This window comes from Suricata suricatta, chromosome 17, assembly GCF_006229205.1.
Source record: "Suricata suricatta isolate VVHF042 chromosome 17, meerkat_22Aug2017_6uvM2_HiC, whole genome shotgun sequence".
NCBI lineage: Eukaryota > Metazoa > Chordata > Mammalia > Carnivora > Herpestidae > Suricata > Suricata suricatta.
The window spans coordinates 56,089,757-56,114,000 of NC_043716.1; the positions used below are offsets into that span (position 1 = coordinate 56,089,757).

Genomic DNA, 24,244 nt, shown 5'->3' on the forward strand with positions numbered 1-24,244 from the left:
GGCCTCCTTTGGGGCCGCCGCCCGAGTCCCGCGGCGCCCCCTCCCCGCGGATGCGTGCCGGCTGGACCCGGGCCCGGCGCCCCCTTCCTGGGGGTGGTGGGTCCGGCACCCGGCCAGGGCGGCGTGGGCACGCGCCCCTGCCCCGTTCCCCACACCCCACCCTGCGCGGCGCGCCTGTGCGCCCAGATTGCGGGGCCCCGTGGAAGGAAGTGTGGGCCGCGGCCATCGCGCTTGGAGGATCCCGTCGCCCGCGGCCGTACTTGGGTGGCGTTAGGGCGTGAACCTTTTAGAGGAATTTAAGAGGAAGCGGCCGCGAGGCCTGGAAAAGCGGGCGAGCCCCACCCCGCCAGTGGCGGCCGGGCGGCTCGGGGTTCCCAGCGGTCCTTTGTGCGGTCTGCTGCTCGGGCTGGAACCGTGGGGAGAGGCGTTGGTGATCTTTCTGGGACAACCCAAGGTCTAGTGTGGACCGGGCTGTAGCCAGCTTCCCTCACCGCCCAGAAGGATCTGAATGGTTTCTGATATTTCTCAGATTCTAGCAGGGTGCGATGGGGATCCCTAAGCGAAGCCAGCCTTGTACACTGCTTCTTGTCCCGACAGCACTGCCCCAAGCTCTTCTGCACCAAGATCCAGAAAGAGGGTCCTGAAACCATGTAGGCAGGTTACCAACCCTCACAGTCGGAAAGGGCATTGGCAGATGGTTAGGGTTGCTCATGACTGTTGGGACCCATCTGTGGGAGAGCTCTGCGTTTGCAGGGGGAGGCCTTGCTTTACTGTTAGAACAGGGCCAACGGAGTGTGCTTGGTCAGGTGGACTCAGGAGGAGGTGTCCCTCGAGGTGGGGTCTAGGCAGCTCCAAAAGAATAGCAGAATTTCAGAGGTGACCCCGCGGGGGCCCTGTCACTTGGGCCTGTGGGTCTGTCTCTTCCCTCAGAATGGGGGAGGTATGCCCGGTCTCTTTGCAAAAGGAGCAGGCTCCAGGCCCCACTTAGTTTTGGATGCTTTATCCAGATTGTCGCAGCAAGTCCCCAGGGTGGGCGGGGCAACGAGTGTGGCTCCCTCTGGGCCTGAGGAGCTTGCGTTGGGATTTCTTCACGTCTCCGTTGCTAGCTGCTTTCTTCAGAAGGTAGCTATTCCCTTGGGTCCAAACCTAGAGCCTGGTTCCCTGCAGAGGTTTTTCAGCAGCCTGCTGGGGGTGGGGCTTGCTGAGGGGCCGGAGAGGGAGACCCTGTGGGTCCCTTCAGGCTGCCACAGCCCTCTTCCTGCCCACAGGTGTGCCAGACCCAGCGAGAGGTGAGCATGGCCGAGCAGGAGCCCACAGCCGAGCAGCTAGCACAGATCGCGGCCGAGAATGAGGAGGATGAGCACTCGGTCAACTATAAGCCCCCCGCCCAGAAGAGCATCCAGGAGATCCAGGAGCTGGACAAGGATGATGAGAGTCTGCGCAAGTACAAGGAGGCCTTGCTGGGCCGGGTAGCTGTGTCTGCTGGTAAGTGGGCTGAAGCAGCACTGAGAGGGACACCTGTCACTTCTGGGTTTCTGCTGCCTCCCCCATCCTGCCAGCCATGGGTGGGGTAGGGTTTTAACCTGCTCTCACTCCGCAGACCCCAGTGTCCCCAATGTTGTCGTGACCCGCCTGACCCTGGTGTGTAGCACAGCGCCCGGCCCTCTGGAGCTGGACCTGACAGGTGAGTGGCCTCCCAGCATCCTGCCATTTCTGCTGAAAATAGTTTTTGTGGGATGCTGGTGCCCTCTTGTGGGAGGCCGGAGAAGTGCAGCCAGAAGTGTCGATGGCTCTGGCTTTGGAGAGGCCTGGGTCTTGGGTGGGGCTACCTGGGCTGGCCTGGGTCAGGGTGGGAGCGGAAGGGGTGCTCCGCAGCTGCACACGGGGGAGATGCTGAGGTCAGCGCAGCTTCCTGTAGCCGAGCCTTTCAGTACCAGCTTCTTCCTTGGCACAGGTGATCTGGAGAGCTTTAAGAAGCAGTCCTTTGTCCTGAAGGAGGGCGTGGAGTACCGGATAAAAATCTCTTTCCGAGTAAGGCAGAGGCTTGGGGGGGTGGCGGTGCCGGGAGGCGTTGGGCCTGGAGAGCCCCACCGAGCTGGGCTTGCGGTCTGTCCCTGCAGGTGAACCGGGAGATCGTGTCCGGCATGAAGTACATCCAGCACACGTACAGGAAAGGCGTCAAGAGTGAGTGAGGCGGGCTCGTGGGCCAGGGAGAAGGGGCAGGGGCAGGTGGCCGCCCAGGGCTCTGGGATCAGCAGGGAGAGGAGGGAGGCGGGGTGGGTCCCTGGCCCCGGGTGGCTGTTGAAAGACCTCTGCCCTGGGGACCCGTGCGTCTCCTACACGCAGTCGACAAGACCGACTACATGGTGGGAAGCTACGGGCCCCGCGCAGAGGAGTACGAGTTCCTGACGCCCGTGGAGGAGGCCCCCAAGGGCATGCTGGCCCGCGGCAGCTACAACGTCAAGTCCCGCTTCACAGACGACGACAAGACTGACCACCTGTCGTGGGAGTGGAACCTCACCATCAAAAAGGAATGGAAGGACTGAGCCCTGGCCCCGGTGGTAGGGGGGGCGGGCAGGCCTTCGGACAGACGGATGGACCTGTCTGACGTGCCCCACCCCCACCACCCCTGCCCCATCCCAACCCCCTACCAAAGTGCTGACGGGCCTGCCCCCTGGCCGGCCCTGCCCGTCCCGCCCGGCCTGCCTGCCCGCAGGCCTCAGCCTCCTCGGTGGTCTCGCCTTGCTGCTTCTGCCTGTGCTGGGGGGGTAGTGGGGGGAAGGAGCCTGCGTCCCAGGCCTCCGCCTCCCTTTCCGTACCCCTTTAGGTTCCCCGACCTGTCCTAACCCGACTGGAGGCCCTGACTTCTCCAAGGGAACCTCGTGGGGTGCTTAGGTCCCTGTGGGCCTTTGCAGTTGCCCTGAATCCTGTTCCTTCTCTTCTTCGGGGGGGGGTGGGGTGGGGTGGGGTGCATGATTGGAGGCCTCTTGGGGGCCGGCCACCCTCCTGCTTTCACCTGTCCCTGGTCAGTTCATCCATCGCTGTCAGTAACCGTCTAACCATGATGCCTTAACATGTGGAACGTGTGCTGTGGGGGCCGTCACTAACCTCTAACCCCCGTGTCTGCATGAGCATGTGGTCTCCCCCGGTCCCCGCCCCCCCCGCGACCCCCCCCCCCCCCCCCCGTGGCCCCGGGAGGTGTGTGGGATGTGCTGCGGCCCCCTGCCCGCCAGGGCCTAGCCGGCCCCCTCCCCCGGCCAGGGCTGCGGGGACGGCTCCCGGGGCCTAGGGAAAGCCAAATTGCCAAAACTGAAGTTGCCTCCATTCCCATCTGGGAGGCTGGGTGTCCTCACGCCTCTGCCTTCTCTGTCCTGGTGGGCGGTGCCGGAGCCCGTGGCCCCAGCACACAGCCCTCGCCGGACAGAGCCAGCGGCCGAGCCTTATGTGTCCCACCCGGGCCTCCCGGCCCGGGGTCATGTGCCTGGCCCGTCAGTATTTATTGCCTCCATATGTGCCGTCCTCTGGGCCCCCCTGGCCTGCCACCTCTGCCCCCAGGCTCGGTGCCACCATCCCCGGCAGGCCCTCCCCGGACCCAGCCAGGACAACCGTGGGACCAAGTGCGCACAGTCGGAGCCCTCCCCTGTGCCTCCCCTCCCCTGCCTCCCCCGTCAGGACAGGGCCCAGAACGCCCAGGAGCCTGACCTGCTTCTCCTCCTCTGACCGGGAAATAAACTCCCCCAAAGGAGCCACGGTGTGTGCTGCTTGTCTCCTGGCGGGCCAGCGCAGGAGGGTGGCAGTAGCCGCTGCTCTTGGGGCCACTTTCATACTAGTGTCGAGTGGCCAGGGTTCACTGTGGGTGAAGGTCTGAGTCCTCCAAGGGGCCGGTGGGAGGGGGCGTGGGAGGCCCGTTTGGGGCTCTGGAGCTCGGGCTCCTCAGAGGAAATGCCCAACCCTGAAGGAGGGGAGCCTCCCTGGAGGTCTGAGGCCTGTGCAGGAGGCAGGATGTTGGGGTACAGGGTGAGAGGGGCCCTGCTGCCCCCTCCCATAATGTGCTGGGCTGGGGGTCCTGCACTGGCAGTCATGCTGTGGGCCACAGGACCGGGCAGGATCAGGGGTCCAAGGGTGAGGTGGGATAGGCTAGGAGGCCCTTGCTGCTTAAGGTGCAAAAGAAAAGAGGAAGGGAGTCCTTGAACAGCCAGTCCTGTGAACCAGCGTGGCCTCTGGGGGGGTGGGGGGGATGACCCTGCCTCCTCTCCAAGCACCACCCCCAGGGCACTCAGTAGCCTTGGGGCGGGGCGGGGGGGGGTAAGAGCAGCTGGGTAACCTCAGCTCCAGAAGCCCTCCTACGTGGCCTGTGTGGGTTAGACAAGCTGTCAGGTGCCACCCTTAGTGGGGACACAGAGCCCCTGATGGCCACGCCTGTGGCGGCCTGCCCCTCCTTCCATTGCTTCCAGTACGGGGTGCTGAGCTAGCAGCATTGCCAGCTGGGGTGGGCCAGGGACCACGTGCCCGTCCTTGCTACCATAGGGCTGGTCACTGTACCTCAGTACCCCTGATCGGAGCCCTGTGCTCAGTGACCTGAGGAAATGGCACTTCTGCTCAGATGCAGACCCAAGAGCTGAGGCAGGAAGCAGCTGAGGCCCCAGGACTTGGTTCCGCAGGGGCGGAGCTGGGTAGAGCACGGCGGGTGACCGAGTCTGGGCTCAGAGGCCTCCTCGCGGGACTCAGACTTGGCTCCAGCCTCCTTGGGCATAAAGCCCCATCTCAGCCGGCCCGGAGCAGCTCTGCGGCCCCTGCGGCCACGTCCCCTCGCAGTGCACTTCCTGAAAGGCCCTGTGAAAATCTCTAAAGCCAGGGCAGTCCTGTGCTGTCAACAGTTCCCTGCTCGGGGCCAAGGCTTTCTGAGCCCCGTCAGGCCAGAAGGCCTGCTGCTTTTGGCCCTGGATTTCCCCAGCTTTACCAGACATGTGAACTCGGGACCCAGAGTGCCGAGTTGTACAGGCATAATGCCAATCCCCTGGACTTTGTTCCGGCTCCTCCCCTGCTGAAGGGCGACACGAGGTGGCGCCTGCAGGACGTGTCTCTTGGGTCCCAAGTCTAACCTGAACTGCTTCCACCCTGAACCCGTCTGTACAGTCTGGGAGCCAGGGTCTGTGACCCTCTGCCCTCCCGTCTTCCTCCCTGATCCCTGATGTGACCAACTGGTCACCAACTACTGTGGTTTATGATAATCCTCAAGCCCAGCACGCCCGCTCCAAGATCAGGACCCCTGCGGCCCACGCCCCCAGCACGCGCACGTGCAGGGCTGCGTGTCCTGCCTGACCAGGAGTCTCAGCGGTGCATCGAGCACGTCTGGGGAGTCCAGGAGTCTGCCATGACCCCCTCGACACCAACCCTATCACAGATTGGAAGGCAGCTGTATTCTGAGAACTTTGTTTTTAAATGTTTATTTTTTGAGAGAGAGACAGTGTGAGCGGGGGTAGGGTCAGAGAGGGAGAGAGACACAGAGCCCAACGCGGGGTTCAAACCCACAAACCATGAGATCATGACCTGAGCTGAAGTCAGCCGCTTAACTGAGCCCCCCAGCGCCCCCTGAGAACTCTACTTTTGAGAACAGTGTTTATCAAATCATCTGATATTTAATGGGCACCTTCTCCGAGAACCCGATGCCTGAAGGGTTTCCTGAAAAAGTTGTGCTGGGCCCGAGAGACACCAGAGCCACAGCCACAGGGGCAGCGGGGGTGCCATCCTCCAAAGGCACATTCCAGGTCAGGGCCCGGGCACAGGGCGAACACAGCGCCCCTGGGTCTCTCTGGAGCTGTGTTGGAAGGTATGTGAGCGGGTCTTCGGACGGAGACAAATCCGCCTCCCCCACCCCCAGCCTTCAAAGCTGAGGCCTGAAGAGGTGTTCACTCAACCAGCCTAGGTTCTGGAACCAACCCCACAGAAATAGGGCATCCCAGGCCTCCTCCCAGCTGAGAGCCCCACTTTCCTGCTTCTGTGCGGGTTGGTAGATGAGACCAATTCAAGATGAGCAAAGGCATTTTGAGAAGGCACATCGGTGCAGCCAAGGTATCAAAATGCCGTGCCCGGTTCAAGCGAGAGCCCCCTCACCAGCCTCAAGGGGCGTTTCAGCTGCCCTCAGGGCAGCCAAGGAGGACTCAGGCTCGGCCACTGGATCCTTGTTTGGTGTGTTCTCCCCTCGATCCCACTGTTCCCTTTTCTCGGGACTGTAAGCTTTGAGGTGAAGTTGCCTCCAACTGGCACAGGCTGACCAAGGCCGTGGTAGCTCTATAATCTCTTCACTCCGCCGCCAGCAAAAAAACTCAAGCCCCACTATTTAGGCACCTAAACCCTGGTCTCATGGGCGCTTCTGAAATCTAGGCCTTAGGATCAGGCCCCAAATTGCAGTCTGTAACATAAGGGTCCTGGCGATCATAAAGCGTTGAGAGATAGCGCAGCAGGCATGAGGCGATCCCCAGCGGTCCCCAGAGAGCAGAGGGGAGAGGACTCTGCTTGGGACTGTTAGTTACGAAGAGCTGTCATTTGTCCAGAGAAGCCCTAGGCCAGGGCCAACCCCTCCCCCCGCCCGCCCCCGGCCCCCGGCCCCCCGCTTTCTATGCCGAAAGTCCCAGCTCCAGTGAAGCCTTCCCTGTGAAGCCAGGGATGCCAGCAGGTACCAGTGCCTCCGCGACCCTTGCTCTCCTGGCACCGCGGGAAAAGCAGAGAACCTGGCCTTGACCTTCAGGACTTCATACTGCAGCTGAGGCAGTCCCACACAGGGCAGATGGGAACACAAGCCCTCCCTAAAGCAACCCATCAACAAATGGGAACTCTCAAAAGCACAAAAGCATCATTTTTCTGTCTTACCGTTTCTGAAACGAGGATATTATTACAGCCAACGTGTACAATTAATGTGGGCGTGTTTCTCTTCTTCCTGCCAGGTTATTAAATTGATGAGTCTCAAAGCTAGTGGTGGTGGCGTTTCGCAAGGGAGGAAGCGAATACAAATGAAGAGAAAGGGTTCCTGGAGTCAAACGGCATGTTTCAGGGGTGGCGTGGGGGTGGGGAAGGAGACGTGGTGGCAGAGGCTTTGAGCAATGACGGAAAGAGACAGCGGATCGCTCTACAGCAGCGCCGTCATGCAAAAACTGGGTGGGAACCACAACCGATCCTTTAAGATTTCTAGAAGCTAATCGAATATTTTAATTTAGTCCAATATATACAAAACGCCAACGCAACATGTCAATATAAAAAAGCCAGCGGAAGTTCCCGTCGCCTCGGTGGGCAGCTGGCGACCACCGGGAAGCCCGTGACGGTTCGCAGACAGCCGGTAGGAGTCGGCAGCCGGCGGGGAGGCAGGTGCGCGCCCCCCGCGTCGGCTTCCCCCAAGACCCCGAGTTCCCCGCTTTCGGACCCTCAGCTGCAACGGCCCAACCTCCCTCTCCCTGCGCCCGCTCTGATGTGCTTCCTTGCCGGCCTTCCGGTCGGACCACGTTCGGCCTCGGTGTCCCCCGAGCCCCCTGCGCGCCCCCTCAGCGCCCTGGCTCGTCGAGTCCCGCCGGCCATGCTCCTCACCCCTATCTCGCGCTTACTGCACGCACCGCCCGACCCTCACGCGCACCGGAAGCTGCGTTAGCTTTCCTACTGCCTCGCAGAGGTGGAGGCGGTGCCAGTTGAGGAAAAGCCGTCCAATCAGAATGCAACACGAAGGGTTTCAGAGGCGCAGGCGCAGCCCCGCCCTTCACCTGGGAGCTCCGCCCTACTGCCACGTTTGACGACGGATCGAGGCGGGGGAGGTGGTGCGCGCATCTCTTGGCCAATCAGGAGCCGCAGATACCGGCCTCCAAAGGTAACAGCCATTCCAGACCCGCGGAAGGTGCAGGAGAAAGCCACCAGTCACAAGTCGAGGGAGAGAAAGTTCTCCATCGGGAGCCAATGAAAAAACAGGGAAGAGTGCGAGCGCGAGCTCCTCGGCCAATCCCGGGCGAGGGCGAGGGAAGCCCCCATGGTGATTTCGAATCCGGGGTCGGGGGCCAGAACGGACAGCCAATGCGAGCGCTTTGGAGGCGGGCCTCGGAGCCCGCCAGCCAATCGAGAGTGGGCGCAGGCGGGCGCGCGCACGGCGGCGGCCGGGCTTATAGGGGCGGGGCGGCCGGCGCGCGCTCTCGTGGCCTCGCTGTCCCGGCGGCGCCAACCGAAGCGCCGCGCCCGCTGTCGACATGCTGCGCTGCGCTCTGCTCTGCCTGGTCCTGGCCGCGCTGACGCGCGCGGGCGCCGCCGCCCCGGAGGAGGAGGACCACGTCTTGGTGCTGCACAAGGGCAACTTCGAGGAGGCGCTGGCGGCCCACAAGTACCTGCTGGTGGAGTTCTGTGAGTGCCGCCGGCCGGGACGGGCCTCCCTGTCCAGGGGCGGGGCCGCGGGGGGGCCGCGGGGACGGGCGGGGGTCTCCGGGGCTGTCAGCATCCCAGCCGCCCCTCCGGAGGCGTAGTCCCCGGCCGGTGCGGCGCCCAGAGCTGCCGTCGGCGTCCCCGCGCTGCCCACGTCCTGGGGGCATCCCTCCTGCCTGAGCCGCGTCCTAAGGGTGGCCTCAGGCCGACAGCCAGGACGTGCTTTATGCCTTATGTCCATACGGCAGGGGTCCTCCGTTAGCCTTGTGTGAACTGCCGCCAATACAGAGGAGCACGCCGGGGTCCAGCCCCCTGACTGCCCCCCAGGACTGATCCCTGGAGCGCTCCACTTTCAGCCCCAGACGCTTCGCTTTAGTAGCGCTGTCACCCAGACTCCAGAACCCCCGTCTGTGTGTGTGCGTGTAAGCCCTACCCGGGGTGGACAGCTCAAGCCCAATGGCCCTGCTAACCCCAGTGGACAGCCAGTTGTGTTCCCACAGTGCAAAGAGTCCCTTTTAAATGGCTGTTTTGGCGCAGGTGGGCACACAGGTGCATTGCATATTCACAGCCAGGTCTTGCAGAGCGTGCAGGTGACATGGTGCTAGCTTCTTGACTTTTCTGGGAAACCGCAGGGACATGACGGCCCTCACTGCCCGCAGGTCATAGGAAGTTACCCATCAGTAGAGTTTGTGCCGTGCCAAGCAGCTTGGGGGCCCGGGTCGGTTTGTCATTCGGGGCCTCTGTACCAATATTGCACAATGTCTGCTCTCGGTGAGCAGATAAGATTTTTATGGGAGGAAGTACCAGGGGACAGTGAGGGACGCGGCGGAACCTGGTTGGCGCTGCTTTTCCACCACCCCCTTTTCTTTTCCAGACGCCCCGTGGTGTGGCCACTGCAAGGCTCTGGCTCCCGAGTATGCCAAAGCAGCTGGGAGACTGAAGGCGGAAGGCTCAGAGATCAGACTGGCAAAGGTAGATGCCACCGAGGAGTCGGATCTGGCCCAGCAGTATGGGGTGCGTGGCTACCCTACGATCAAGTTCTTCAAGAACGGAGACACCGCTGCCCCCAGAGAGTACACAGGTGGGAGCCCCGCACTGCTCCCCTCTACCCTGCAGGCAGGGTTGTGGCTGCAGGCTTTGGGAGAGACCAGAGGAGCGGGAGGCATGGCGGGGACCCTGATCTCGGACTGCATTCTCGGTCTAGTTCAGCCTCTGACGCTGGTGGGGAAAGTTCTCCCATCCCTGAAAAGTGCGTCAGGTGGAGAGGGACGTCCTTCGGGGGCCCGTGGCAAGCTGAGGCCTGTCCTAAGGTTGACTAGTGAGGGGAGGAAGGCTGAGGCCCTTGGGGCCACCTGGAGCAACAGGTGTAGAGATTTCGGACTGTTGGGCGTCCCGACTACCGAGCCAAGTGCCCAGGGTCTTCCAGGGGGCAAGGGCTGAGGCTGACAGCCACTGGGTGACAGGCTGGCGTCACTCACCTGTCGTGGCAGAGCTCAAATGCAAGCCCAGCCCCTAGGAGGAAGCCCCAGAGGCGGCCGAGAGGGCTTGTGCCGCACTCGGGGCTGGGCCCCTCTGGGGCTTGGTAGGTACTGGAGGCGAGAGGAGACACTTCTGTCCACAGAACCGGTTCTGTGGCTCCCTTTCTAGTGCTCTCGAGCAGCCTCGTTAATTCTGGCGTCAGCGGCCCCGGTGTTCTTTTGAGGCTGCTGTGCTGTCGTTCCCGCGTTCACCTGTGCTGGCCCTCGGGACAGGAAGTGCAGAGTTCCCACGCTCCCTGGGCTCAGCTCTTTGGTGAATGAGGCACCTGCTCCTCACTCCACCTGTAACTGATGAGTCGGCGTCCTGCTGCCACTTAGGAGCGTCCTTCCAGGCGTGCGCTCAGGCTCCCTTCTGCACGCCGGCCGCGGCCACGCTCCTGAGGCGGGGAAGGTTCTGGCCTCCCTCCCAGGAGGAGCGGAGGTGGTGTGCAGGAGCTGATCTGTCTCATTTGGCTAGTCCGGGAGGCACGTAGGGAGGGCCAGGCCATGGACAGGGCCCCCCGGGCGGCCGTGATGCCTCAGGCCAGCTTGAGTTTGTGGAAAGCAAGCCTCGAGCTGGTTTACTAACCAGCCGGGTTTTTTTTGTTTTGTTTTGTTTTTGGTTTAATTTTACCACAACTTTAATTATGACAGAGCCTAGTGTGAGGCCACTGGGGGAGAAAGTGTGTGGTTAATGAATTTAAGCATCCAGGAAGTTTGGAAAGCACAAAGGGGTTAGAGGATCAGGTGGCCGTGTGACTGTGCCACCCAGGGGTGCTTCACGCTCAGTCCCACTTTCTCAAGGCCTAGAAGAGGCTTTTTAGCCCCAGGATTCGCACAGGCGTGTAGACGAGGTTCCTCTTCTGGGAGGGGAGCATGGCGCCCCGGGCTCGGCAGAGGGGGGCTGGCTTTCAGCGGCACCTGCGTGTGTTTGGGCGCAGCTGGCAGAGAAGCCGAGGACATCGTGGCCTGGCTGAAGAAACGCACCGGCCCGGCCGCCAGCACGCTGCCTGACGGGGCCGCCGCCGAGGCCCTGCTGGAGTCCAGCGAGGTGACGGTCATCGGCTTCTTCAAGGTAGAGGCCTCGGCACTCCGTCCTGTCGCGGGGGGGGGGGGGGGGGGAGGCTCCCCATGGCCTGGCCATGGCCTGGCCTGACACAGGCGGAGGACCCTCGGCGCTCGGGTGAGTGGTCCCCTCTGCCTCTTCCCTGTAGGATGTGGAGTCGGACTTTGCTAAGCAGTTCCTGCTGGCAGCGGAGGCCATCGATGACATACCTTTTGGGATCACGTCCAACAGCGACGTGTTCTCCAAATACCAGCTGGACAAGGACGGGGTTGTGCTCTTCAAGAAGGTGAGTGGCCGTCCAGCAGCCCCACCCGGGGCGCGGGCTGCCTGCCTTATCGCTTCCAGCGCCTGAGAACCTTGCCCGGGCGGTGCTGGGCTGCTGGCTGGACTTATCGGGGGGCCTGTTTTGCAACGTCAGACCGCAGGAGCCGCTCAGACAGCGGCCTTCAGACTTTGCGCTGTGGGCCCTTTGTTCCAGCCCGAGGGGCAGCTCCAGGACCGTGTTTGACGGGAGCAGAGCTGCTCCGGAGCGTGCAGCGCTTCTGAAAAAGACAGCAGAGCACGCGGAAAGTTGGCTGCCTCAGCCTTTCCCGGGCACCTGATTCTCCCCCGCTGCATCAGTCGATGGTGCTGTGCAGCCGCCACACTGTGCGCTCAGCTTTTTGGTCCCTGGAAACGGAGGCCTCTTGGGCGGCACAGGCGGAGTGGAGAAGGGCAGAAATGGGGGGAGGGGCGTGTCTTTGGGGATGGAAATCCGGCCTTTCGCTCCTGTCGAGTCCCAGTGTGGGGAGGGCAGGTGAGGAGCCTAGCAAAGCCGGAAACCCTGGGGTCAGAAAGGGCACTGGCCTCTGGCTCAAGGCCACTGTGTATGTGCCCCACGTGTAGGCCAGCTGGGCCGAGTGACTGAGGACAGGTAACTTCGTGTAGAAACTGCTGCATTTGGGCCTTGCCGGGGGCTGGCCGGAGGGGCCAGGGGTCTCCCGGCTGTTCTCCTGAGGACTGGGGATACCAGGATGGCTCTGGGTGGCTTTGTCCTGGCGTCCTTGCCACGCTGGCGTTTTACAGTCCTGCCTTCCTGGGAACAACTCCAGATCCTCGTAGCGCCCCCCAGAGGGAACGGAGGGGCTGTGAGGCCCCCACGGGGCCTGAGTGGGATGGGCCTCTGGGGATGGTCAGGGTCCTGGGTCCCGAGGCTGAGGCTGACGGAGAGGGAGAGTGTCTCGGTGGAGTCCGTGTGCCGTCCCGCGTCCACACAGCGCTCTCCCACCTCCTGAAGGTCCAGGGCGCCAGTTCCCGGGCAGGGCTCGTGGTGGAGGTGCTCCCGTGTCCTCGAAGGTCTGCGGGGCTCACGCGTGGGAGCTCAGCTGGCGGCGCGTGTGTCCTTCCGCCTCGACTCCCCCTTGTTCCTTGGGTCTGGTGCCAGTTGGGGGGCAGCCTTGAGCAGAGGCCTGACAAGGCCCTGGGGACTTTGTGCTGCGTGGGTCAGTACTGGGCCCAGCTGCAGTCACACAGACCGCTCCGCGGACAGAGAAGGAGGCTCAGGTCCAGCCCCTCCGGGGTCTGCGGGGCCGCCCCCATCTTCTCCACTGTCCTACTCGTTTCTCAGCCTTTGTCTCCCGTTCTCCAGGCTGTTTGATCCAGTTCCTTGAGTGTGCTGGGTCTGCCCCGGGGCCGCTGTGGGCAGCCTCACTGAGCCAGGCCCCTCCCCGGTGGGACAGGACAGGCCACTTGCTGGGAAGGATAGGGGCTTAGGTCCTGGGTCACTGACAGTTGGACTTCTGGTTTTAACAGCTATTATTCTGTGTCTTTATTTGTCCTGGTGTTTACTTGGTTTTTCTTTTCTGAAGCTGAGGGTTAGGAGTAGGTGTGGGGCCAGGCCTGCCCTCCTGCCCGCAGCGGGGAGCCTCTAGGGGGTGTTTGTCGCTGTGACCTGACCCGCTGCTGTCCCTGGCTGGGTGAGAGCTGGTTGCGTGCCTTTTATTGAAGTAGACAGTGACCATAGTGTGACACGGCACCGTTACTGAAAAGACTGCGTCTCAGGACAGGTGCCCGCGGCAGCTCCGTTCTTTGGGCCTCGGCGCCCGAAATCGGGCAGGCTGCTCGCTGCCCAGAGGGGCTGGTGATGCGGTTCGGGAGCAGTGGGGCCCGTGTGCCCCCTGGTAGGGCTCTCAGCAGCACGCCTGGTGGAGCCAGGCCCCCTGGCCTGGGCTCTTCCTCCCCTTTCCCCTCTTGTCCTTCATGGGTTTGGGGAACAGAGCGCATGCTTCAGCTTTTCCTGGGGGTGCTGGGCCCATGGCTCCCGGTGCCTGGCCCTCGATCTGGTCTAACTTTAGCAGCTGGTGTCGTGGTCGTGCTAAGTGAAGGTCAGTCTGTAACGTAATGTTGGCAGGAGCAGGGAGTCGCCACCTGCTTTTCTGGAAGTTCCTTTGGGGAGGTGCAAATGGAAATGACTGGGAAGAAAAGGCAAGTCGTTTCTCTCTCTCAGACTCACGGGAGAGTTCAGAGGGAAGGACGGGAGGCCCACGTACCCCGAACAGGTGTAGACGCCGCCGCTGCAGCAGCTTTGCGCGGGGAGCAGTCTCTGCGCCCTGCCCGGAGCCGAGGCCGCAGCTTGGCCCCACCGCCGCCCGCGGGCCTCTCCGGGCTACGGCAGCGGCCTTCCAGCTTCGGGGCCCCAAGACCTCTGAGACTCTTAGATGTTACCGGGCATCCCGAAGAGACTCTGCTGTTGTGGGTTATACCTACTGATTCTTGCTGGGTCAGGAATTAGAGCCCAGGAATGTTTGTAAAATCATAGTCGTCTAAGGGCGCCGGGCTGGCTCCGCCGGTAGAGTGAGTGACTCGATCTCAGGGTTGTGAGTTCAAGCCCCACATCGGGCATGGAGCCTACTTAAGTAAAAGCTCATTTGTCTAAATAACAGTTACATGTAATGAAAGGTCTTGCGACAGGTAGTTTTTCCCGGACAGCCACGTGTGAGAGGGGGCAGCGCTCAGGCTCTGCTGGCCTCTAGCCTCCACCTCGCGGAGGGCAAACCTGGCTGATGTCAGGATGTCCCCTGTCACTCGGCTCCGCTCCAAGGGCAGAGCAGCTCGGGAGAGGGTGTGTTCTGAGTGAGCATGAAATTGCAGCCGCTCTGGAAGGGCCCCACGCTCTCCCCTTGGTGTCGCTGTTGCCCGGTGCCCAGAAGGCCGCTGTCTCTGCGGCCTTGTCCAGCTCTGTCCTGCTGCTCTTAGAACTGCGGGCTGCCACTCCGGGCCCCACCTGGGCTCCGGGCTGTGGGTGGTGAGTGCGCTGGAGGCTCTGGGAGCACCGAGGTGCTGACGGCCCTCTCTGTGTGCAGTTTGACGAAGGCCGGAGCAACTTTGAGGGGGAGATCACCAAAGAGAAGCTGCTGGACTTCATTAAGCACAACCAGCTGCCGCTGGTCATCGAGTTCACCGAGCAGGTGCGGCGCTCCCGCGGGCCCGGAGCCTGCAGGCGGGGTGTCGTGGGAGGGGCCCCGGGGCCCCCTGTGCGCAGGTGGTGGCGTCCCTGGCAGTGCGGCTGTCGGGAGAACGTTCTGCGTACACGGCTTCGTTCGCGGCTCAGACCCGGTGACCTGTGTTTATAACAGACAGCCCCGAAGATTTTCGGAGGGGAGATCAAGACGCACATCCTGCTCTTCCTGCCCAAGAGCGTGTCCGACTACGAGGGCAAACTGAGCAGCTTCAAGGCGGCCGCCGAGCACTTCAAGGGGAAGGTCAGCGGGGCAGCTTGAGCGACCCCTCCGGAGGGCCGGCCGGTGGCGGCGCACGTGTGCGCCGTGTGCGTGGGGGGAAGCGGCCTCTGCCCCCGCCTCACCTGCCTCTTCTCCCCTAGATCCTGTTCATCTTCATCGACAGCGACCACACCGACAACCAGCGGATCCTGGAGTTCTTCGGCCTCAAGAAGGAGGAGTGCCCCGCCGTGCGCCTCATCACCCTGGAGGAGGAGATGACCAAGTACAAGCCCGAGTCCGACGAGCTGACGGCAGAGAAGATCGAAGAGTTCTGCCGCCGCTTCCTGGAGGGCAAGATCAAGGTGGGGGGTCGCGGCCCGGCCGGAGTTGGCCTGCGCTGGCCTCTCTGCCCTCAGGGTCCCGGGCTCTCTGCGGCCGCATCTAGAAGATGTCCGAGCCGAGTGCGGAGTCCTGCGCACCGGGCCCCGGGCAGTGTGAAGAGGACTGGGGGGCACGGAGCTTTCCGGCCCCCCGGGTTCGGCCGGCTCCCGAGGCTCCGTGAGCAGCTCTAGTCACCGTGTGCCTCGGGCCGGGGTGGGGGTCCCGGGGGCCGGGGGGATCATGGGCATCCCTGACCCTGCTCTGCCTGCCCCCTAGCCCCACCTCATGAGCCAGGAGCTGCCTGAAGACTGGGACAAGCAGCCTGTCAAAGTGCTGGTCGGGAAAAACTTCGAAGAAGTTGCTTTTGACGAGAAAAAGAACGTCTTTGTGGAATTCTGTAAGTGAAGTCTCTTCCGCCTGTGCGTGTGTCTTCCCCACGAAGGCCGGCGGGCTGGGGGCGGGTGGCCGGCGGCTCCTCGGCCTGGGGGGGGACTCAGCTGCTCTCTTTCAGACGCCCCGTGGTGTGGGCACTGCAAACAGTTGGCTCCCATTTGGGATAAGCTGGGAGAGACGTACAAGGACCACGAAAACATCGTCATCGCCAAGATGGACTCGACAGCTAACGAGGTGGAGGCCGTGAAAGTGCACAGCTTCCCCACGCTGAAGTTCTTCCCCGCCGGCGCCGACAGGACGGTGCGCCTCCTGCCCGGGCGGGGGCGGGGGCGGGGGCGGGGGCGGGGCGGCTCCCTGACTCCTCCCCCTCCGCTCCCCCCAGGTCATTGATTACAACGGCGAGCGGACACTCGATGGCTTTAAAAAGTTCTTGGAGAGCGGCGGGCAGGACGGGGCCGGAGACGAGGACGTACGCGCACTTGGGTGACGCGTTGGGGCGCCTTCCCGCCAGCCTGCGGGCCACGCCCTGTGCGCGCGGGTCGGGCTGGGGGCTCCCGGGAAGCCCTCCCCGTGCCCTGCGAAGCCATTCTCCCTGGTGAACGCGCTGTACAGGGCACTCGAGCGGGGTCTTGACCTGTTGACGTTTGCTTATGAGGCTTAGACCTGTCCCGTGAAGCTCCTGCCGACCTGTTCGCCAGCTCAGGCCTGTCTGTGTCAGCCGTGGGCGGCTAGGGACAGCGCAGGGTAGTCTGTGTGTGCCCAGCCAGAGGGCGGGGTGGGGGTGGGGGTGGGGGCGGGGGCCCGCCAGAGTGTCTGAGGCCGGGAGCCAGCGCAGCGGTCCACTCAGGCTGGCCCGGCCTGCCAAGAAGTGGCTGCAGGTCCGGTGGGGGAGCCTGCTGCGGTGCTGGTGGTGCGGTCAGTGGGCTGTCCCTGGCCCCACACACCCCGGAGGATGGGGTCCCAGGCTCCCCTTGCACCGTCTTATGGGCAGAAGCTCAGAGCTGATAATAGGCTGCTTCTGTCCAAAGGGCCAGCCAGTGCCTGGGACCCGACCGCGGTGCCGCCCTGTCCTTCCTGACCCGGGTCCTCACTCCCCGCCCTCTTCCTCCTGCGTCCTAGGACCTGGAAGATCTGGAGGAGGCGGAAGAGCCTGACTTGGAGGAAGATGACGATCAGAAAGCTGTGAAGGATGAACTGTGACGTGGAGGCCAGACCTTGGCGCCCAGACGCGGCACCTCATGGCCGCACACCCAGCAGCGCGGCCTCCGGAAGCCGAGGCCCCTCCCCAGAAGGAGGGAACATCCATCGGAAATGCAGGGAACTTTTCTGAAGCAACACTTCATTCTGACACGTGTAAATTTCAGCCCATCACATTTTGCTTTTCAATTTTTGGAAAGGGATCTATCTCTAGGCCAGCCCATCTTGGTGGGCCGTTTTTTTTTTTTTTTTTTTTAATTGTGATGTACCTTTTCGTACATGGTTTTGTCCAAAGTGCTCGTTAAAATGTCTTGGAATCTCGGGCAGGTGAAGTCTCCTTCCTGTTAGGTTTATACTATCACTGCTATACATGCCATTGGTGGGATTTTTAGACATTTTTGGACGTCAGGGTGTCCGTTCCACTCTGGCCGTGGCTCCCCGGAGGCCCCTGTCCCCTGCGCAGGGAGGGGCCCGGCCAGGCTGGACAGCCACTCTTCATGCTGGTGTCCACGGCTACCCGTGGTTCCCACGTTGTCAGTGGGGAGTGGGGGGTGCAGGCCGAGCCCCCGGCAGCGCCCCTTCCTTCCAGAGCCAGGCTCCCCGTTCTGTGACTTCCAGGGTGGCCTGAGGCCTGCACCAGGTAGAACCAGAACCCTCTATTTCCAGGCTGGGAAACGGTCAAGAGTGCTTGAGCCGAACCAAATGTTGACAGTTTTCAGGCATTTCTACCACAATATTGGAATTGAACACATTGGCCAAATAAAATTGAAATTTTACTATCTCTCATCTCTGCTCTGCGATCTTTCTGGGTCATGGGAACGGGGTTTGGGTCGGGCCTCCTGCCAGGGCACCCTTCTCGGCCAGTGGTGCCACACGGGAGCCACAGGAGCCTCGAGGGGAGTTTGCTGGGTCATCACCCAAGTGCGCCCGGCCGGAGGGGTGAGCGCCTGGAGGTCAGCAGGTGGAGGTGAGGGGCGCCCTCCTCAGGCATCCAGCTGCCCCGGGGGGGTCCTGCTCACAGGATGCAAGTTGGCCACAGGCGGGGCCCCCGGGCAGAAGTGGCTGGGCCTGTTGTGTCAGAGCCGTCTCCCTGCCAGTGCGGGGCCCGATGACGGGGCCCACGTTGAAGGGTGGGTGAAGGGACGCCCTCGGTGTGCCGGTCACCAAGCCTTCACAAACTAGGCTCTGGTATTAAAACAGCAACTTGGGGCGCCTGGGTGGCTCAGTTGGATGAGCGTCCGGCTTTGGCTCAGGTCATGATCTCACAGTTCGTGGGTTCGAGCCCCGCGTTGGGCTCTGCTGACAGATGGCTCAGAGCCTGGAGCCTGCTTCAGATTCTGTGTCTCCCTCTCTCTCTGACCCTCTCCTGCTCACGCTGTCTCTCTCTGTCTCTCAAAAATAAAAGACATTAAGAAAAAATTAAAAAAACAAAACAAAACAAAACACCCAGCAACTCACCCGGTTTCAATGTTTATTGTGAGAAGCAGAGTGGGTGTGGGTGGAGGAAGGGCAGAGAGAATCCCAAGCAGGCTCCTTGCTGTCAGCCCAGAGCCTGACTCGGGGCTCGAACTCACAAACTGAGATCATGACCTAAGCTGAAATCAAGTCAGACGCTTAACTGACTGAGCCCCCAGGAGCCCTTGAAATGTAATTTGACCTCAGCTTGCTTGCAGTTCACACTGAGAAAAGTTCAACTGGAATTGGTTTTTCTGCAGACTGGAAGGCATCCGCTTGCCAGCCTGTGGTGTTGGGCAGACGGCACTTCTGAGCCTGGCCTGGTGACCCCTCGGGGTCCCAGGGCGTTTGGCCGCACCTGTGGGTCCCTCATGAGAGGAAAGGACCTCCACATAGGGACAGGACTTGGTCAGTGCCTGGCCAGAGAGCCGCCTGATGACATCCCGGGGATGGGAGTGGGGGGGGGCGGGTGGAGGCACAGTCCGTAGCGGGTCAAGGACAGCGCATGCGGAGCTGGGACTCATGGATCCCTGCCCGTCAGCGCACGGATCCCACCAAACCCTCCAGCCCTGCCGGGCCCCCAGAACAGGAAGGACACACACAGTCCTCCGGCCCCTGGCCCCGGGCTCGGACGCCCACCTGCCAGGCGGGCTCCAGGTGCTGCCGCGCAGCCGGAGACGTGACCCTAAGACGTGTTGTGAACGTGGTTCTCCAGTGTCCCCTTCTCTCAGCCAGGGGCCTGCCCTTGTCCTCCCTGCTGGGCCCAGCCTGCCATCCAGGCCTTCCCGAGCCCCGCGGCTGCTCTTGCCCCCAGCCCAGGTGAGCGGTACCCAGCCGGTGGGCAGGGAGGACCCAGTGGCCACACCCCAGGCAGCACCGGCCAGGCCCCTGTGCTGCTTCCCCAGCTCGGGAGGCCTTGCTGAGAGCCGCCCATGGCTGGGCTTCGCTTCCCGGGTCGCCGTTCTCGGGTGGCCTGTGCCCGGGCAGCTTTCCAGCCAGTCCGCTCCGGGGTCTGTGTGTGTCGCGCCTCCATGCTGCTGACACAGTCAACGAGCCTCTTGGCCACAGAAAGGTGAGCTTGGGCGGCTCCGCTTCAGTGGGAGGAGGACGGCAGCCCTGCCCTCCCTCGTGTGAGCTGCTCCCCCGGGGGGGACACACAGCCTCCAGAGGAGGAAACCCAGCGCGGAGCAAGGCTGTCGGGAGTCACAGCTACAGGGAAGGGGCCGGAGGAGGGGAGTCGGGCTGGGTCCAGTGGAGGGTGTGGGCAGCCCTGGGGACCCCACTGCGCCAGAGCTCTGGCCGGGCTCTCTGCACTGAGGGCTGAGGGCGGGCACAGCTGCCCGAGCACCAGCGTCATGTGCTCCTGGGAGCAGCAGTGAGTCACCCACACCTTTCCCCTTTTGCAGAGGCAGCTGATTAGCACATTCCAGGGCCTGGGTTTGCCGGGACGCTGTGGGGTGGAGTCCAAAACCTGGCAGGGCTGGTGGATTAGCGGGCAACTTTGCACGCTCAGGGTGGTCAGTTAAGGCTTAGCAGCCCGGGACGTCCCAATCTCCCTCTCTTCCTCCCCCCCACCCTCCTTCTCTCTCCAAGTGGCAGGAAATTACTGCCAGGGGAATGCCCCAGAGAACCCACGCCCCCAGGTCCTCAGGCCTCAGAGCCTGCCGGCAGGGACAGGCTGTACAGTGGGCCCTGCACCCTGTCTCCTAATGCGCTCTCGGGCTCCTATTTTCTGCTGGATAAAAAGCATCACTAGTCGCACCCCTCGGACTTTTCAAAGTGAACTTTTCGCGTTGGATGTTTTAGTTTGCTTTATTCCTGTAGGAGGCAGAACCCGAGCATCATATGAGCCGGGTTCGCGTGCGCATCGGGAACAAAGCCACACGAACACAGGTCTGGTTCTGATGTGGTTACGTGAACGTTAGGATTTGCCAACCAACATTCACAGGTGAGATGCTCACGGTTGGCTTCGGACGAAAGGTTTCCGAAGTGAAACGCTTCAGGCCAGGCCCATGGTTTAGAGGACAGTTCTGGGCCCAGGCTGGAATTAAAACCACATTAAACACCTTTCAGGGGGTCTGTTGTGTAACTGGGGGTGGGGGCTGGGGGGCTTTGGGCTCCAGTCTCTTCTCTGACCCAAGTTGCAACCCCAAAGCCAGCGCACCTGGGTGGCTCAGCTGGTTAAGCAGCTGACTTCAGCTCAGGTCATGATCTCATGGTTTGTGAGTTCGAGCCCAGTGTCGGGCTCTGTGCTGACAGCTCAGAGCCTGGAGCCTGCTTCAGATTCTGTGTCTCCCTCTCTCTCTGTCCTCCCCATGCTCACACACACTCTCTGTCTCTCTCAAAAATAAACATTAAAAAAAAAAAAAAGAAAAGAAAAACCCAAAAGCCAAATCCCCCCAATCTCTCAGCTCACCGTAGCAGGACGGGCTTGCGCTGGCCTCTCTCCAGCCCGAGGCCTGGCCGGTCTCGGGCAGGGCCCTGGGTGGCAGTTTCGTCCAGGGTTCTTTCATTTGATCCCCTGAGCTTCGAGGGCAGACAGAACTTTCCACAACACCAGAAGAGGCAATCTTCACATCAAAGGAAAGTTCTTTCTCCTGTAAACACGCCGGAAAAAAAAGTCTGCTGACTCGTCCCAAGTGACCAGGCCAGCACCATCCTCTGAGCCCTGAAGTACAGGAACCCCAGGCACCGCCCCTGCATTGGGGCCCCTGGAGGGCCCGGCCTGAAAGGAAGGTTCCGTGGGGACCAGGCCAGGCCAGCAGGTGTGAGAGCAGCTGAGGAAAACCTCGGGAGTCTGTCATAGGCAGTGCCCCATTTCTCCACAGCATTTGGTCCCAAGGCTTTGCACCTAGAGGGTGTTAAATACGTTTGTTGATTTGGTTTGGTTGGATCAACACCAGCCTGGTGATGCAAGGCTGCTGGTGACAAGGTGGCTGGCCCCACCCCCAAGGAGAGTACCAGTCTTGGTTCTGTCCTGGTCAGGACTCCAGTGACCCCTTGGGGGCTTCTCACCAATGTTACGGCTTGAACCGCATCCCTCCAATATTCCTATGTTGAAGCGCTAACCCTCAGGACCTCAGAAGGTGATGAGTTGTCACAGATGTGATCAGTCCAGACGAGGTCAGACTGGAGTAGGGTGGTCCCTAATCCAATGACCAGTGTCCTTATAAAAGGGGGAAATTTGGATACAGGCACACAGGGACAAGGCCATGAAAGCATGAAGGCAGAGATGGAGGGAATGTGTCTACAAGCCAGAGAACAAATGGAGACACCAGCAGCCGGGAGGTGGGCCCGGTTCTCAGGATGGAACCAACCCGGCTGATGCCTTCACCTGGGACTTCAGGCCTCTCAAACCATGAGGAAATAAGGTTTTGTTTGGTTTTTCAGTGTTTTATTTTGTTCTGTTCTGAGAGACAGAACAGAGCAAGAGAGGGAGACACGGGATCCGAAGCAGGCTCCAGGCTCTGAGCTGTCAGCAGAGCCGAACATGCAGCTTGAACTCACGGTGATGGTGTCCATGAGATCTTGACCTGAGTCAAGGTCAGATGCTTAACCGACTGAGCCACACAGATGCCCCGGAAGTAAAGTTCGTTTTAGCCCCCAGTCTGGCATTTTGTCACGGCAGCCCAACCACCCCGGCCCCCGCCGCCCCCACAAGCACGCTCCCGGCCCAGCTCCGCTCCCGCCTGCAGCCTCGTTTCCACGGTCTCTCCTCCCCACTGCGGCCCAGGCGGCCTCCAGACACGGGCTGGCCCAGCTGCCGGGCGTCTTTCGGCTCACCTCCCCCGGCTACGCTCCTCCAGGGACGCCTGCGCCAGGCAGAGTGCGTACGCCTCCCGGGCTGTGATGGCCCTTCCATGGGGGCAGACTGAGTGGCTCCCCCCCAGTGTGAGCACGTGTGTCCTTGGCAGTTAGTGGCAGGAGCCTGGAACCAGAGGCCCTGGAGGTGGGGGACATGGAGCTAGAACGCTGCACGAGGGCTACCTGATGGGCGGGGCGGGGGGGGGGCCGGTGCAAGCAGGGGCATTTATTTACATTCTAACCTGGGGAGGTTCACAGTAGGAGGGCAGGGTGGTGCAGGCCCAGCTGAAAGGTGACAAGTGGCAGGGAGGGAGATGGGTAGGGCATGGTCAGGACCCTGTGCCTCTCAGATGGGCAGCCCCCTCACTTTCTGGGAGGTGGAGGCCGCCACCCCCACCTCTTCTTCTCCCTGAGTCCCCAGCATTATGGGAGACACCTGGGCCCTCTCCATGACCTTGGTACCCACTTGCCTTCTTTATGGGTCCCGTCCTTCTAGTGCCTTCTCCTGCCCTCTGTAAGGCACCTTCTAGACCCAGCTGTGGGGCAGACAGCAGTGGCCAGGAAGGATCTGACCCCTTTGGCCGGGGCACAGCGACAGGTGTGCTGAAAGACGAGCCACGGAACATGATCCTGTGCGCAGGACAGAGCTGCTCTGTTTCAGCCCCTCCCGGTGTGAGCATGACTGCGCAGCTTTATATAGCACTGCGGGCCCTATATAAGAGGGAAGTGGCCTCATCGTAGGGGAGCACAAGGGCGGCGTGGCGTGGGAAGAGCCTGTATGCGTTGTCTGATCCGGACCGGACACGTCCCTCCCCCGAGCAGTAGGGTCCCCACAGGGTGGACCCGCCACAGCCCCCAGGATGCCCAGCAGGACCAGCCGCTATGCCCGATACAGCCCGCGGCACCGGCGCCGGCGGATGCTGGCCGATCGCAGCGTGCGCTTCCCTAACGACGTCCTGTTCTTAGACCACATCCGCCAGGGTGACCTGGAGCAGGTAGGGCGCTTCATCCGGGCTCGGAAAGTCAACCTGGACACCATCCACCCCTCAGGTAAGTGCCTGTGGGGCCAGCATAGGATCTGTAGGGTGCTGGGGGAAGGCCTCAGCCTTGACTCCTTTTGCCCTGTTCGGCCCAGGCCTAGCAGCCCTGCATGAAGCGGTGCTCTCTGGAAACCTGGAGTGCGTGAAGCTGCTGGTCAAGTACGGAGCTGACATTCACCAGAGAGACGAGACCGGGTGGACGCCCCTGCACATCGCCTGCAGCGACGGGTACCCTGACATAGCCAGGTGAGAGGGCCAGGCCAGGGACATCATCCCAACTGCTCTGGCCTCAGCCGGCCTCCAGAATGTGGTCTCCGGAAAGGTGGCCCTGGTTGTATAGCTCAGAGCCCTAAGAGCATCTAGAATCTCCTCTCTGCCCTGTTGCCTTCCCTAGAGCAGACTGGAAAAAGCCACTGTTTCTGGAGGGTAAAGTTTCTTCCTCTTCACCCTTCCTGGAAACATTTTTTAAAAAGGCACGCCCCAGGACTCCAGCCTGCTGCCCCGGGGTTGGGGTGAGCGTCCTGCAGGCTGCCTCCCCACCCACCGCAACCTGTGCACCCCAGGTACCTCATCTCCCTGGGGGCAGACAGAGACGCAACCAACGACGATGGGGACCTGCCCTCAGACCTCATCGACCCAGACTTCAAGGACCTGGTGGAGCTCTTCCAAGGGACTCGGATGGACTGAGCCCAGCCCTGCCCTCCCAGGGCTCTGGCCTGCCGGAGAGAAGTTGGATGCCCACCTCCCCGAAGTACTAGGACTTGCCCCAGCGGTAGGGCCGGCAGCTGGCCAGGACCCCGTACCTGGGCGCAACCCCCACCCCCTACTTCTGGCCTGGCTTTTTCTCCAGGTGAATTTTTTATTGTGACACTTTTTACTTTTTCAATAAACGTCGTTCCCCAGCCCCTGGTGGTAGCCTGATTACTGGGCACAGAACCGTCCCAGTTCTCCCGCTTCCGGTGGTCACCGGACCCTGCCATCCCAGTGCTAGGCTTGCGGGTGCAGGACAGAGAGCCAGAGTCTCGGGGTTCCCGAGTCTGAGGTCTCCTCCGCCGACCCTCGGGTCCCAGGAGCCCGCCGTCCCCAGCCCTCGGCTCCGTTCCCCTCGGCTCCCCAGTCCCCTCTCCCGCCGCTTCCTCTGTACCCCTCCGACCCCGGATCTGCGGAACCGGGTGCGTCTGTACCGCAATCCCCACGTCTCTGGCCCCGCCCCCAGCGGCCCCGCCCCCGCCGCCCTGCGCGCCCCGGTCACATGGCCTTCGCGCTCCACCCCCGCGCCTGCGCCTGCGCCTGCGCCTGCGC

At 62.1% G+C, this 24,244-nt stretch overlaps 4 protein-coding genes across 4 annotated transcripts in view; 3 read left to right on the forward strand and 1 right to left on the reverse strand.

Annotated features, from left to right (window-relative positions):
* Positions 1-699: 699 nt before the first annotated feature.
* Positions 700-3,746, forward strand: ARHGDIA (Rho GDP dissociation inhibitor alpha). Its single transcript, XM_029927482.1, has 6 exons — positions 700-1,122; positions 1,269-1,485; positions 1,601-1,684; positions 1,955-2,031; positions 2,121-2,184; positions 2,347-3,746. The coding sequence occupies exons 1-6, from the start codon at positions 943-945 to the stop codon at positions 2,544-2,546; spliced, it is 822 nt and encodes a 273-aa protein (XP_029783342.1). The 5' UTR covers positions 700-942; the 3' UTR covers positions 2,547-3,746.
* Positions 3,747-8,152: 4,406 nt separating this feature from the next.
* P4HB (prolyl 4-hydroxylase subunit beta) lies at positions 8,153-17,429 on the forward strand. The gene is made up of 11 exons (XM_029928348.1): positions 8,153-8,373; positions 9,266-9,472; positions 10,850-10,983; positions 11,123-11,260; positions 14,316-14,420; positions 14,589-14,714; positions 14,834-15,034; positions 15,330-15,450; positions 15,565-15,746; positions 15,829-15,915; positions 16,566-17,429. The coding sequence occupies exons 1-11, from the start codon at positions 8,223-8,225 to the stop codon at positions 16,644-16,646; spliced, it is 1,533 nt and encodes a 510-aa protein (XP_029784208.1). The 5' UTR covers positions 8,153-8,222; the 3' UTR covers positions 16,647-17,429.
* A 2,465-nt stretch (positions 17,430-19,894) lies between these two features.
* Positions 19,895-24,244, reverse strand: part of LOC115281688 — a 6,053-nt gene continuing 1,703 nt past the window's right edge. Inside the window, exons 3-6 of the mRNA XM_029927108.1 lie at positions 24,127-24,238; positions 22,373-22,505; positions 20,515-20,695; positions 19,895-20,139 (exon numbers count right to left, since the gene is read on the reverse strand). Of these exons, the coding sequence (XP_029782968.1) occupies positions 20,009-20,139; positions 20,515-20,695; positions 22,373-22,505; positions 24,127-24,238 (557 nt within the window). The 3' untranslated portion in view covers positions 19,895-20,008. The remainder of the gene's footprint in view (positions 20,140-20,514; positions 20,696-22,372; positions 22,506-24,126; positions 24,239-24,244) is intronic.
* PPP1R27 (protein phosphatase 1 regulatory subunit 27) lies at positions 22,253-23,829 on the forward strand. Its single transcript, XM_029928127.1, has 3 exons — positions 22,253-22,952; positions 23,038-23,188; positions 23,506-23,829. The coding sequence occupies exons 1-3, from the start codon at positions 22,763-22,765 to the stop codon at positions 23,627-23,629; spliced, it is 465 nt and encodes a 154-aa protein (XP_029783987.1). The 5' UTR covers positions 22,253-22,762; the 3' UTR covers positions 23,630-23,829.

Coding starts and splice junctions, on each gene's coding strand:
- ARHGDIA (XM_029927482.1), top strand. CDS start 943: ATGCCCGGTCTCTTTGCAAAAGGAGCAGGCTCCAGGCCCCACTTAGTT. Junction 1,123..1,268: donor CTAGCTGCTTTCTTCAGAAG/GTAGCTATTCCC, acceptor TCCTGCCCACAG/GTGTGCCAGACCCAGCGAGA. Junction 2,185..2,346: donor GTACAGGAAAGGCGTCAAGA/GTGAGTGAGGCG, acceptor TCCTACACGCAG/TCGACAAGACCGACTACATG.
- P4HB (XM_029928348.1), top strand. CDS start 8,223: ATGCTGCGCTGCGCTCTGCTCTGCCTGGTCCTGGCCGCGCTGACGCGC. Junction 15,451..15,564: donor GAACGTCTTTGTGGAATTCT/GTAAGTGAAGTC, acceptor GCTCTCTTTCAG/ACGCCCCGTGGTGTGGGCAC. Junction 15,747..15,828: donor CCGCCGGCGCCGACAGGACG/GTGCGCCTCCTG, acceptor CGCTCCCCCCAG/GTCATTGATTACAACGGCGA.
- PPP1R27 (XM_029928127.1), top strand. CDS start 22,763: ATGCCCAGCAGGACCAGCCGCTATGCCCGATACAGCCCGCGGCACCGG. Junction 22,953..23,037: donor GGACACCATCCACCCCTCAG/GTAAGTGCCTGT, acceptor TGTTCGGCCCAG/GCCTAGCAGCCCTGCATGAA. Junction 23,189..23,505: donor GGGTACCCTGACATAGCCAG/GTGAGAGGGCCA, acceptor TGTGCACCCCAG/GTACCTCATCTCCCTGGGGG.